This window comes from Nannobrachium achirus (genome assembly GCF_963921795.1).
Source record: "Nannobrachium achirus genome assembly, chromosome: 21".
NCBI lineage: Eukaryota > Metazoa > Chordata > Actinopteri > Myctophiformes > Myctophidae > Nannobrachium > Nannobrachium achirus.
The window spans coordinates 30,423,124-30,438,220 of record NC_137828.1 but is presented as its reverse complement, the minus strand read 5'-3'; the positions used below and the strand labels follow the sequence as shown (position 1 = coordinate 30,438,220).

Genomic DNA, 15,097 nt, shown 5'->3' with positions numbered 1-15,097 from the left:
GTTATAGACATAGTGGAGGACATATGTGATCTGGGATTGTTAGCCTACAGTATATGCACTCAATATACTCCACTACAGTTGGAGTCCATTTGACAGTTGCTGGTTCCCAAACACAGAATCAAAAATGTAGATCTAGAACACATATAATATGTACAGTACAGTAAGGTTCAGTAGAGTACAGTAAAAGTACAGTAAGGTTCAGTAGAGTACAGTAAAGTACAGTAAGGTACAGAAAGGTACAGTACAGAAAGGTACAGTAGAGTACAGTACAGTAAGGTACAGTAAAGTACAATACAGTACAGTAAGGTACAGTAGAGTACAGTAAAGTACAATAAAGTACAGTAAAGTAGAATAAAGTACAGTAAGGTACAGTGGAGTACAGTAAAGTACAGTAGAGTACAGTAAAGTACAGTATAGTAAGGTACAGTAGAGTACAGTACAGTAAGGTACAGTACGGTACGGTACAGTAGAGTACAGTATAGTATAGTACAGTAAGGTACAGTACAGTACAGTAAGGTACAGTAGAGTACAGTACAGTAAGGTACAGTAGAGTACAGTAAAGTACAGTAAGTTACAGTAGAATACAGTAAAGTACAGTACAGTAGAGTACAGTAAAGTACAGTAAGTTACAGTACAGTACAGTACAGTACAGTACAGTACAGTACAGTAAGGTGCAGTACAGTATAGTAAGGTACAGTACAATACTGTAAGGTACTGTACCTTACAGTACCTTAAAGTATCCTATTTGTTGGGTTGGAACCGAGCCCACACTGTTTCGAAGGAACAGTATTTCTAGTTGGTAAAAGGTACTTATAATTAATAATACTTGATAGTCTTTTTTTCATTCTCTATCAAATGTCTTTGCCAAAAATAGCCGATCTACAAGCTCGTGAGCTTGTAGATCTGCTATGTTTTGGCAAATGTTCCGCCCCAGGATAATGGATTTTGATTATCGCGATAATATCATAAATTTATTAAATTTATTTTGTCACAATAATCATGATATGAGCTTTCCATATCGTCCCATGCCTAGTGCTTGGCATGAAAGGGTTTTGAGAATGATTTAGAAGGCATTTGTAGAATGGGCATCAGGGTCTTAATGGGTTAAGCAAGGCCATCATCACACAGGAAGTGTGTTGGCAGGAGGACAGGTGCAGTGGTGATGTCAGAGTTCAGCGTGAGGGAACATTGACGGGTGGACGGACGGATAGACGAGATGACGCAAATGAAATCACTTGGTTTGGGGTGGATCTCAAGCCCAGTCATTAGTTGGGTATTAACTCCCTCCCCCCTCCTCTAAGCCCCACTAAGTAATGACAGGGCATACAGGCAGAGATGAATGGAGGCAGATTGAGTAGGCGTGGGGAGAAGGGGGAGGCGGGGGTTAAACCACTGCACCTGCCCAAGGCCACCAACTCACTGCAGGCCAGGGGTCCCCACCACCAGGGGTGTCGCACCAAATTCTGGGCCCTGGGTACAAGGATTCACTGCGGGCCCCCCATGAATGTTCTTCATTGGGGGAGGGGGTTTAACCCATTTAGACTATTGAAAAATAGCAGATATACAAGCTCACGGTGCCACGCTGCGAGCTTTTAGAGGTTTTTTGAAAAACCTATGTTTCTATGTCAGTGGTGCTCAAACCTTTTCATGTGAAGGACCCCCAAAATTAGGTATTTGGGATATTTAGTTCCAGGGACCCCCCAGAAGCAACATTTTTACATAATAATCAAAGATTTGTACACATTTTCACGTCTTTTCAAAAATAGCAGATCTACAAGCTCGCAGCGCAACACCAAGCTTGTATATCAGCTATATACAAGTAACTCAGTCCCACTTTCCCCACCTTGTGACGCCCCTGGTCCCAACCACTGCCGCTTTGGCTGTCCCTTGCTCTGCTTGTATGGGAAGTGCAATGCACTGTCAGAGAGAGAGAGAGAGAGATTTATATTTTTTTTGGGGGGATTTTTTTGCCTTTAAGTGTACAGTGGAGAGAGACAGGAAGAAGAGAAATGATAGACAGCGAATCTGTGGCCGGGCTCGGGAATCAAACCCGGGGACACACTGTCAGGTATCAAAGCCTAGCTCCTTAACCTTGAGGCTAATCCGATTATTTAAAACTTTTCCCTCGATTACTATTAACAAGCTTTTGATTTTATAGCAAATCTACTAGCTCAAAACACGTCGCAATGCATTTCGAGCTTGTAGATTGTTGTACAATGGTTGCGTAAAAGAATCGTGAAAATTGCCAAAGTATAATACAGGGTTACGTTTTCTTTCCCCTTTTCAGATTAATGGATTTATTCAATTATAACATATATTAAAATCAGTTTAAAGTCTGTTCTTGGTTCAAAATACAGGTTAACTTTACAGTGTGGAATAAGAAGGAAAATGCAGATGCCCATGTTTGTTTGTCTCGATTAGCCTCGCTCACCCTTTCCTCGCCACCTCAATTTGTCTTGTCGCACTCCCGTCTCTCTCTCAGGGCTGGTTGGTGTGTGAGGACCCAGCGTGCCAGAATCGGACCAGACGTCTCCCCATTTCCTTCTCTCGCCACGGGCCCATCTGCCCCGCCTGCACCAGGGCCACCCTCAGACCAGAGGTGACAGACACACACACACACACACACACACACACGCACACACATGCACACACACACACAGCATTCAAATACAAGTGGTAGAATGAATGTAACACGCAAAGACATACAGTACATTATTAAATGAAGGCAAGAGGTCAAATAAACACACTCTCACAGACCACAGACATGAACAGAACACACACAATCGTGATGAATAATGTGAGTTTTGTCCAGGTGATGGTGCTCTGGAGCCAGTTTATTCCATGTGAGCTGATTAATATCATATTACACCACATGCACAACGGTACTGGTGATAAAGTGTGTGTGTGTGTGTGTGTGTGTGTGTGTGTGTGTGTGTGTGTGTGTGTGTGTGTGTGTGTGTGTGTGTGTGTGTGTGTGTGTGTGTGTGTGTGTTAAGGCATTAAGTGCTAGCTGGTAGTTTAGTCTGCGGCTGATAGAAACCTTATGAGCACTTTGTTATCCGGACCACCGGATTTAAAAGAAATAGTCCCCCTTTCAACTAAAAATGTTTCTTCCCTCTCTCACTCCCTCTCCTCTCTCTCCATTTAGAGTGACGTTAACTGGCAACCTTAGCTGTCCCCATTTGTCCCCTTACACCAGTCCCTCACCTATTTCCTCGTCTCCCTTTCTTTCTCTCTGTGTGTCTGGCTCTGTGGCGACAGGTTGTAAACCTATGGAGCGATTTCTGCTGCCACCATAGTCACTTAGGCGTCCATTACTGTGCCATGAAGGCCCTGGCACTTTAAACCACTAGCAGAATTCAACTCTGTGCCTGTTTTTTCCCTTCTTCTCTCCCCCACCTCCTCTATCTGCTTCTTTCACTAGTTGTCTTTGACCTTCGTTATTCGATACAACATTGTTTCATTGAAACTGTGTTGAGGCCACAATGTGCACTGATATTTACATTTTAGCCATTTTGATTTAACGTGGCTTTTTTATCAAGAGCATCCATCATCAACATCACAAGTGCAGCGGGAAATTAACATCAAGATTTTGGTTTCATTTACCAGCAGCAGTAGTAACTTCAGATTTCCGTCTCGGCCAATAGTCCAGGTAGCCAGTAATTAGCACATGGCATCCAAACCAGTAGCCACTAATTATTATTAAAATATGAATTAGCCACCACGTAATAAATGCTTTTAAATTTTTAAAGAAGAGTGCCTTCGTTTCTTTTTTCTTTATGAATGAATTGGCTTTAAAATATTCTCATTTCATTTGGACATTGTTCAGGCAAACACGGTGTTGAATAGACCAGTGGGTCTCAAAGTGGGGTCATTGTTATTTGAGAGGGTTCCAAAGGGTTCCGAGTGTGTATGGGTGTGTCTAACTGTCAGACTTATGGGGTTCCTTGAAATTAAAAAGTTAAAAGAGCAGCTGAAATGGACCTATGAGGTGGACAGACTGGGCACTAACCTTTTTGCTGTCTGACACACACTAGTAGCCAGGAGTGGAACAGCACAACCTACACGTCGGTTGATTGAGTATTTTATTGGACAAAAATGGAGAACAGTACAAGTATAGTTAAACACCCTAACATCATGAATCATATCACTGATGGTCTGTTGGCCCAGGTGTTTGTGGCTGAGAATCAGCCAGTCTCATTCAGCGTTCAGTCACATGCTTGCACTCTGACACACTTAATCACCAGTTAACTGCCTATGTCATCTAATATCTATATTAGATTGCATTTGCTGGTAGGCACGGTTTAATTTAAAGGGATACACTGTTGTCACCGACAATTTAAATGTATTTCCAAGTTTTTTAAAAATAATGTAAGTAAGTGTAAAATATCATTACTGTCGGGCAGAAACCTTGTATCTCCCAAGTTTCAAATCTGTGCATTCTTTCGTAAATTGTAGCCCTGCTTCATCATACAAGACGGTAGCACAAAACTTGTGAAAATAGGTGATCTGCGATGCGTTGTGTGCGCTTGTAGATCTTTTATTTTCACTATTTTAAATCGTTTCTAAAATAACAAAAAGGGGGAAGGTTTTGGTCATACAAGGCTTCCACCTGACAACGACGATGTGCTAAAGTAGCTAAATGCTTCTTACATTTACGGTGGTCAGCTTTGGTAGCCCATCGTTGCTCAAATTAAATGCGTCCTGTGTGTACCTGTTGGAAAAAAGAAAAAAAGAATGCAGACTGACATTATTTTAGCATTTCAATAATAATATCGATGCACTCCAGGCTGTAGCGGAAGATGAACATGAGCGAGCATTCCCGACTCAACGGTCTCCCCGCTCCGCCGCGCTCGTCCTCGGTTCCCTCCTCCTGTGCTCGAACGCATCACGCCACATTTACTGTCACTGTGGGTGTTACCCCCCCCCCCCCCCCTCCCTCTCTCTCTCTCTCTCTGTGACTGCCACCACTGGTGTCGCATACCGAAAAATAGTCGATCTACAAGCTCGGGACACGTTGCAAATGCGACGCACCGACGGCTTGCAGATCGACCGTATTCGGCGTATGACATCAGTGCGCCACCCGAGTATAAATCGGGCGGATCTCCTCCCTCCGTGTCCCTTTTTTACCTCCCCCCTCTCTCTCTCTCTCTCTCTCTCTCTCTCTCTCCACGGACAGATTCAGAGCGTGATCTGATCTCCATGTAATGGGAGAGTAATAGGCACTCTGCCTTGATTGGTTGGTAATTTGGGGGAGTTATGCACAGGTGCAATTGTAATATTTTCAGTAAATTAAATTTCATTCTCTCTCTCTCGCCCCCTCCGTCTCTCTCTCTCTCGTTCTCTTTCTCCGCCCTTCTATATATCTTTCTCCGTTCTCTCTCGTCAGCGCTTATCTCAAATAGGCTATGATTCTTTTTTTTCCTCAACCTTGTGTATCTCAAATAACGTCTGTTCCTCTGACTGACATATTTCTCATTTTCTTACAACCCCACCCTCCTCTCTTCTGTCTTTACCATAGCGTTGCTCTCTCTCTATCTCTCTCTCTCTCTCTCTCTCACACACACACACACACACACACACACACACACACACACACACACACACACACACACACTCCCTCCCTTTCTCTCTTCTCTTTCTCCTTTCACCCTCCCAGCGTCTCTTTCTCTCTCCTCATTTCTTATTGACGTTCGCTCAGGCGCCCCATTAGAGCTCCCTTTTTCCCTCTAGTGGAAATTGCAGCATGTTAATTTTCACACAAATTACGGCAATAGCAGGTATCTCTATTTGATACATTATAGCGGGAGCAATCAGAGATAATTGAGTGCCTTTCAGAGGGAGCTGGCTGCATTCGCCGCCGGCTTAAAGCTGCCCCATTATCCCTTAATCGCTCTTTAAACACAGAATTTTGCTGAACAAAAAATTCTTGTCATAATTTTGCTTAAGTGTATTTGGAAATCACAGTCCTTTGAGTGAGCATAATTGAAATCAAATCCCTTTCACTGGAGCTGACATTTCTACATTTCCCCCCAATTGAAATTAATTTCAAAAATTGAGCATGAATATCTTCAAATAGCAGGCAATTATGCCTTTCAATGGAGAGAAATTACGGGTGCTGAATTGTTGGAGGCTTTGCGGGTGCCAGTTAAATGCCTTTGTTTCCCACCATGTTTGCCTAGTAAAGATTTCCATATATTGACTCATTACGGTGCCTTGTGAAGCCGATCGCCGTGAAGACTGCGAAAACCGGCAATAGCGCTCGTTGCATCTAAAACACTAAAGTTTGTACTTGCGTGTGTTTGTGTGTGTGCACGCCCGTGTGTGTTTATCTTGCCCTCTTTCTCTGCAGCTGTGGTGTGTCTGTGTGCGTGCACACGTGTATTGGACTCCAAGCCATACCAACTATATTGGCTTGCTAGGCATCAGAGGCCTCTACTATGAAGCTAGTTGAACATAACGCAGGCTATCTTTTCATGATCTGGCTTCACGAACCCCAACGTGTCTCAGTCACACTAAGCGGTCACACAGCAGTGGTGAACTCGATAAAGCCTAGCTATGCGTGGCTGTGTATTCACACAAAAGGGTGAGTGTATGCAACATATGGACAATAGCAAACATGAACAAACTCACTAGCAGCAGAGAAGCAAGCTTTACAAATGAAGGGCAATGCATCATTTAAAACGTAATATACTGGCTAAAAGCAACACATTTGCAGCTGCTTAGTGCAGGAAGGATTGCTGCCGGAGAAAAAACGGACTGTACAGTATGTATGAAGGCTCAAGTTCAAGGCTTATAATATCACTGCTTTATCATTAATCTAACTAAATATTTTTTATGCAATCCGTTAAATGAATGTGTTCCTTATGGTATGGTATGACCATTTAAAGTAGTAGAACTCCGCAGCCATATGTTTAAGGAGACGGCTAGTCCATTCAGGCCATCATACTGTATACGGTCACTAAATAAAGGTTGCCTTATACAAGATGGAACGTATGACGTGTTGGGCACATAATAATAAGCAAGCAGTGAAGTCTATTGTGCTCTCACACACCCATACATACACAGAAAGCACCCCCGTTAGACTATTATTTATATTACTGTATATCTTATAAGTACACAAAGTGCAATGTTGTAGCGGTTCAATCATTCTCGGTTGTAGGGTGATTATAGGTGCACACAAAAGCACAATGGCGGCCTGGGCCACAGGGTAGTGGTCCAGGCACCTAGGCTGGTAATCTCCCATCTCTCTCCCCGTTTCATGTCAGCACCTATCAATAAAGGCAGAAAAGCCCCCCCCCAAAATAAATAAATAAATAAATATATATATATATATATATATTAAGGGTGGGGAAGTTAACGCGATATTAACTAATTAACGCAAAATCCTATTATCGGCGATAATATTTTTAACGCGCGATTAACGCTGTGATTTTTGCCCCCCCGGTGCAGTGAGTTTTGAGCCTCGGTGCACCCCGTAGTCAGGAAGCGAATGCAGCCTGCAGAGACACGCAGTAGTAAACAAGACAGTCACACAGACAGTCAGAGCGGTGGAGGTTTTGGAACACAGGCAGGGGCAGACAGACCACGGTTGCACTCATTGGAGAGACTATTAGACTTCACTCAGTAATCACAGTTCTCTCGAGAACACAGCGCATTATTTTGACGGAGAGTGGAGGCTTCTGTTGCATGGGATGACTGTTATGAAGACGTTAGCTTCACGTTAGCTTCAGACGTAGCCTACTAGCCTACTAGCCCTGGAACTTGTCTGTGCTTGTCTGCCCCAAAGCCTCCACCATGCGTGTAGGCGGAGAGTGTATCATTGAAAATAAAGTCAGCAAACTGCTGATCACCGACAGTGCACACAACATGATCGCAGGGGCCAGGGAACTGGATGGGCATAATGCCTTGTGCCACACATCTTCAGCGAGCTATAGCCTATAATCTCCAAGCAATACCACCGCAATTTGTGGGGTCGTCACGTTAATGTTAATGTATTGTTAATCTAAGGCTACCAACGAGCCATCACAGTGTCTACATAATAACAGGGTTTATCAAAGTGAACTAGGGGTGCCATAATCGTAACACCAGTCCAGGGTGCGGTGCCTCAGAATACTTTGATAATGTTTCAAATGTAGCCTATCAATATTACTTCAGTTAAACCTAGAGCCTCTATGCTTTGTAAAAGGCTGCACTGTACTTGAGTAATTTTTCCATACACAAACTCTTCACAAAATAAAAATTACAACCTCTCAACGCATCTTATGTGAGCTTGTAGATCGGCTATTTTTGGTGAATGTTCCACCCAGAATAGGGATGCTGTGGTTAAAGTGATTAAATGCCAAGTAAAAAGTTAATTTATTTCTAATCTGTCCTAATGGAAATGCAAATTTTGCCCCAGAATACTTTGATAATATTTAAAATGTAGCCTATCAATACTTCAGTTAAGCCTAGAGCCTCTATGCTTTGTAAAACGCTGATTACAAGCTCACAACGCATCTTATTGTGAGCTTGTAGATCAGCTATTTTTGGTGAATGTTCCCCCCAGAATAGGGATGCTGTGGTTAAAGTGATTAAATGTATAAAAGTTAATTTAAATCTGTCCTAATGGAAACATTTTCTCGAATATTCTGGACAGTAAGCCTATTTGTCATATAGAATTTGAATAAACTAGGTATTTGTCTACCTCCCATGTTGATATGAGTATTATATATCTGTTTAAGGTAGTTTTAGAACAGATAAAAAATATGCGATTAATTTGCGATTAATCGTGATTAATTATGGACAATCGTGCGATTAATTCGATTAAATATTTTAATCGATCCCCAGCCCTAATATATATATATATATATATTTTTTTTTAAAGCACAATGGCATGGCTTTGAAGAAGTGAAACATGTGTACATGTAAAAACCCAGGGTTTGACCTGAGGTTTCCTCAACCCCAAATCCACATAGGAACATTCTTTTCCTCACAGTTCAACACGCAAGCGACCTGTAGGAGTCGCTTGTGTAGCCACAAAGAACACCCTCCCGTCCAGCTTCCAGCGAACATGGTCTGTTGTGTTGGAATGGATCCCTGGCCAATTGGCCTACTGGCCAAGCCAGAGGCACAGCGGAGGACTCAAACCCCTAGTCTCCGTGGTTGAGCACAGGAACTTTATCCCTGTGCCACCTGAAAATGAAATAATTAGTTGTGGATAATTAAATAATCAGTCGGGGATTAATGAGAGCTTAAGCTGCGCTCCTCACTTGGCGTGTCTAACCTGATAACAGATATACGGCTACATTATATTCAACAGAGTTGCAGGCTAGACTATATCAAGCAAAACAAATTCTATAGAGATGCTTTATAATACATTGCTGACATTAGACTGTAATCCGCATTGTGACATTACCGAAAAGGAGGGTGTTGACGTCAGTCAACACATGGATTTATACTCTGTTTAATTCTAAACCTTGTTTGCATTTGAGCTGCTTGTTCCACTGGTGTTAATGAATCGTCGTGGCGCATCTTAAATGCTCAATTTGTTTACATATCCATATGGAGAAACGGTGACTGATTGTGCAGCATTTCTCATTGTTATGTACGTTGCTCCGTACATCATTATGCTTGTGCTTAGCTGTAAATATCTCGAGATGGCATTCAAAACATTGATTTTAGGTGAGGCTATAACTGTGGCTTCAGTTAGTGTTAGCCTCTAGCCTAGGGTGACCATAATTTCAGCCACTCAAACCGGGACGCGAAAAGCAATGCGCACCTTACCGCGCACACGCGTGCCCATTCTCTAACGTTCGTGCACGCGCACATACACATCGCAGGGTTGCAAACAGGCAGTGAGTGATTGACAAAAAGGCTCAGTGTTGAATTCAGACACGCAATGATTTTTTTCATGTTTTCTGATTGGTTAGGTGAGCATGTTTTCATGAAAAGAACATGATAAATGTCATGCAACCACTGAAAACAGCTACTATTATTTTAATTCTGGCGAAAACCGGGACAAATTAGTGTTTTAGAGATATTTGTCGGGACACTGGGACACGCAGCTTGAAAACGGGACTGTCCCGGGTAAACCGGGATGTCTGGTCACCCTACTCTAGCCACTTAGTGCTAAATGGTGGAGGGGGCCTGGGGGGGCGGAGATTTTTTTTCTTCTTTTTTTCACATGCTTTTGTAGGGGAGCAGATCTACAAGCTTTCAACAAGTAGCGCTACAACACATTGGAGGCTTGTAGATCAGATATGTGGATCCAAATTGTGAATATTTCCTTTCGAAATGGGTGAGCCCTTGTACGTGTGTGGCTTCTTGTGTCTGTGTGAGATGCAGTGAAGTTGTTTTGAAGACGTTGGGAAAGTCTAGATTGCTCAGTCTATTGTGCTCTGTGTTTTGGTATTCTTTATCTCCCTCCTTTCTTGTTCATTCTATTCATTTTGTCACTGTTCTCTCTCTCTCTGCGTACAAACACATTTACGCATGCACTGGTCGTCCTCTTTGGCCGATAAGACCCAACAAATGATGTGCGTGTTGCTGGGTGTGTGTGGTTGCATATCCATATGGAGAAACGGTGACTGATTGTGCAGCATTTCTCATTGTTATGTACGTTGCTCCGTACATCATTATGCTTGTGCTTAGCTGTAAATATCTCGAGATGGCATTCAAAACATTGATTTTAGGTGAGGCTATAACTGTGGCTTCAGTTAGTGTTAGCCTCTAGCCTAGGGTGACCATAATTTCAGCCACTCAAACCGGGACGCGAAAAGCAATGCGCACCTTACCGCGCACACGCGTGCCCATTCTCTAACGTTTGTGCACGCGCACATACACATCGCAGGGTTGCAAACAGGCAGTGAGTGATTGACAAAAAGGCTCAGTGTTGAATTCAGACACGCAATGATTTTTTTCATGTTTTCTGATTGGTTAGGTGAGCATGTTTTCATGAAAAGAACATGATAAATGTCATGCAACCACTGAAAACAGCTACTATTATTTTAATTCTGGCGAAAACCGGGACAAATTAGTGTTTTAGAGATATTTGTCGGGACACTGGGACACGCAGCTTGAAAACGGGACTGTCCCGGGTAAACCGGGACGTCTGGTCACCCTACTCTAGCCACTTAGTGCTAAATGGTGGAGGGGGCCTGGGGGGGTGGAGATTTTTTTTCACATGCTTTTGTAGGGGAGCAGATCTACAAGCTTTCAACAAGTAGCGCTGCAACACATTGGAGGCTTGTAAATCACATATGTGGATCCAAATTGTGAATATTTCCGTTCGAAATGGGTCAGCCCTTGTACGTGTGTGGCTTCTTGTGTCTGTGTGAGATGCAGTGAAGTTGTTTTGAAGACGTTGGGAAAGTCTAGATTGCTCAGTCTATTGTGCTCTGTGTTTTGGTATTCTTTATCTCCCTCCTTTCTTGTTCATTCTATTCATTTTGTCACTGTTCTCTCTCTCTCTGCGTACAAACACATTTACGCATGCACTGGTCGTCCTCTTTGGCCGATAAGACCCAACAAATGATGTGCGTGTTGGGTGTGTGGGGTTGGTGCTGTAGGTAGGAGCCAGTCAGGGGAGAGGGAGGGAGGGAGGGAGGGAGGGTAAGGGAGCAAAGGGCCTACTTGGTGGGGGCTGGTGGGGTCCTATGCTCCCAGCAGAGAGGCAATTTCACAGCTGGTTTGCGCCTTTAGGCAGTCAGGCTGAAAATGCTGCAGATTTCTGGTGCAAATTGAAATGGTTTCAGTGAGGAACAAAGCCCCTGAGCCGAATGACGAGGAGTGTGTGTGTGTGTGTGTGTGTGTGTGTGTGTGTGTGTGTGTGCGCGTGTGTGTGTGTGTGTGTGTGTGTGTGTGTGTGTGTGGCAGGGTTGAGGGGCTCCAAATTCAATAACGACCTGTAACATCTTAGCCACGCCTTTCTGACACCTGTCAGTCAATCTCCATGTGGCCATTGGCCCGCCTACATTCGGTATTGTGTGTTTTTTTTTTTTTTTTTTTTCTGGAGGAAGTACCAGCGTGTGCGTTATTTATGCGGCCCCGGCTAGTTCAACCTTGGCTAGCGTAACCGAGGCTCCACAATGGGAGATGTGCATGTGTTCGGTCGTTGACCAGGCATCATCACATCAGTGGTCAACAGCTGTGCGTGCCAGTCGGCCAGAACCCAGGAAGCCATCACTGTTAAAATCAGTCGCGTTAAATTCCCTCTCCACTCAATTATGCAGCGACGTTTTTAAAACTGAAATTACAATCACGCTCATGAGCGATTGGCAGGTATAATGGGCGCGCGGCGCGCGCGCGCGCGCGCACACACACACACACACACACACACACACACACACACACACACACACACACACAGACAGACATGCACACAGGAATTGTCGGAGCCTTCTTCCCCGGTGGTAATAATGAAGCGGTGTGCGCGGCAGCACACCTGATGGCTGTGTGCGGTCGGGGCATAGCGTTGCCCTCTGCCGCGGAGCAGGGAGATGATGAGCCAATAACTGCAATTAAACATGCAGTATAATGGCTAATCAAATTGACAGCCTCTGCTGTTCGCAAGCCTCTCTCACAATGGCTTATCACAACAAACTATTATGAGGGAGGGTATTTCAGGCCCATTCCTCTCTTTATTTCTCTCTCTCTGTTCTGACACTGTATTCTCTCTCTCTCTCTCTCTCTCTCTCTCTCTCTCTCTCTCTCTCTCGCTTCTCCCCTCTGTCTACCTCTGGCTGCCTGTCGTCATGTGGATCCTGTTAATTGCAGTGGAGATTAACAAGGCGAGCAAATTTGTTTTCTGGCATTTATTATGTCAGACAGAGGAAGGGAGCCGGGTTCAGGGATGAGTTATGGATGCAGAGAGAGATGTGTACGTGTGTGTGGGGAGGGAGGGGGTGTTAGGCAGACGTACTGTATGAGATTAGCATACCAAGCCAGAAAACTATCTTACTCTGTTCCGTTACATAGTTAATAAGCCTTCCGATTCGGCAGCCAAGTATTAAAAACAAGAATGGATAAGTGTAATATTAGGGTAAACAAGCAGGGTTGTTGTACTGCAAGTACCTGGATTGCTTAGTAATAGTTTCTGTGGAAATAGTAGATCTTGTTTTTCCTTCTTATTATTCTTTTTAAGTATACAACTCGTTTCTTTGTATATTTAGGTTATTTGTCATCTGCCCTGTGCAATCTTAAAAGCCTAACAGAAATATACTTTTTTTTCCCTTTATTATATTCCAGTGTTCAACGACACAGCGAAACACAATTAAATCGTTAATTGTGATTATTTGAGTGACAATCCGTCAGGTAAAATGTAATTATCATGACAGAAATAGTGGTGTGCTAATCCCTTGTTGGTGTGTGTGTGCGTGTGCGTGTGCGTGCGTGCGTGCGTGCGTGCGTGTGTGTGTGTCTTCTCCACAGTACTCCGAGAAGGCCCTGTACAACCAGCTGTGTTTCTATAGGTTCATATTCGACTGGGACCATGCAGTGACCAAAGTACAACAGCTGGACGAGAAAAGTAAGACACACACACACACACACACACACACACACACAATGCCACAATCAGAGAGCCCTCTTTATATCCATTAGTGGATATAACTTCTCCATTTTATTTTGAATAGAAAAGCCTAAAACAGAGTGGACTATGTACAATGTTGATCAAGGTAACATTACATACTGCTGTAGTCTGTTGCAACATTAGCTATCCTTTGCTACCAAGTCCATTCGCTACCTTTTTGATTATTGCATTTCACTTTGTGTTAAACAAAGTGCAAGTCGATTGCACTCCTACAAAGGCGACCGGTGCTTAGGATAAGACCAGACCAGGGGCCCAAATTACTGAAAGAAAAATCTCCCCGCACATGATCCCCCAAATGCAAGAATATATTGGAGTACAACAACGTTTCGGTCTGTTCGACCGTTTTTTATTGGTGTTGTTGCCCTAACGGGGCAATAGAGGGTATGCGCGTGACATCACTGTTGCTGGAAGTTATGTGGGAACACGCCTACTGAGTGGCAAAAAAACTCAGTTCTGCCATTGACAGCCCATACATCCAAACAGAAAAGTCCTATCTGTTTGTATTAAACAAAGTTAACTCACCAAACATTGTGGCTGTACTGAAAGCTTGAATTATCCTCTTTCTATCTGCAAAGTTTTTGTTTCATAAAAATCCACCATAGGCATGTTATGAGCTACTTTCTGTCAAGACATCCTGTGCAGGTTTTTATTTTTCCAAGTGTCAGAGTTTGGAAGCACTCGTTTTCAACAACTCAACATCCTGCTGCCTCCTGCATTATGTGCAAATTAGAAACAGGTGGTATGCAGGGCCGTTGAGTGATTTGCAACTAGCACTTCCAAACTCCAATGCTCCATGCTGCTCAATGTTTTGCCACTCAGTCTAGATTAGGGGGGCGGTACCCAGTGGACGTGCATACCCTCTATAGTGACCGTAGGTCGGCGTTTACTGTCAGAACCGTCACAGCTTCACCGTATCCATCCGTCCGGACGGTTAACGCCTGACACTGTGGTTCCCCTGACACATCACTGTGACATCACAGTGATGTCAGAAACTCAGAGCAGAAACTCCATATATGGGCCTAAACAGGTGACATCACAGTGGGGTGGATGGTTCAGACAGGGATCTCCATGTATGGGCATAAATAGGACTGTATGTTGTGATGTCATGGGAACCACTCTAACAGAATCCCTTTTATATATGGAGATCCCTGATGTCATCAATATTAAGTCCATATCTAACAGGACTTCACATGGGAATGCCCATATATGGAGGTAGACAGCCCACATCTTTGTGGATGGTTCAGACAGGGATCTCCATGTATTGGCATAAAAGGGATTGTACTGTATGTATGATGTGATGTCAGATGTGATAGATCATAGGTCATAGGATTTTCATGTTTGGGGTCTCACAGCATATCTCCATTCTCCATATACAGTACATGGATCTCCATATATGGGTACCAGGAGTCTCCATATATGGGTAACTGGTCCGATATACATCACTGGCCAGACGGCCAAGACATGGCGCGACCTGGCTTGTCGCCCTGAGGCGTCTTACTAGTTTATATTATTTATAAATAAATACAT

At 43.6% G+C, this 15,097-nt stretch overlaps 1 protein-coding gene across 1 annotated transcript in view; it reads left to right on the top strand.

Annotated features, from left to right (window-relative positions):
* pola1 (polymerase (DNA directed), alpha 1) overlaps positions 1-15,097 on the top strand; it is a 121,245-nt gene that overhangs the window by 92,390 nt on the left and 13,758 nt on the right. The window contains exons 35-36 of the mRNA XM_080751720.1: positions 2,483-2,599; positions 13,411-13,507. Coding sequence (XP_080607846.1) covers positions 2,483-2,599; positions 13,411-13,507 — 214 coding nt within the window. The remainder of the gene's footprint in view (positions 1-2,482; positions 2,600-13,410; positions 13,508-15,097) is intronic.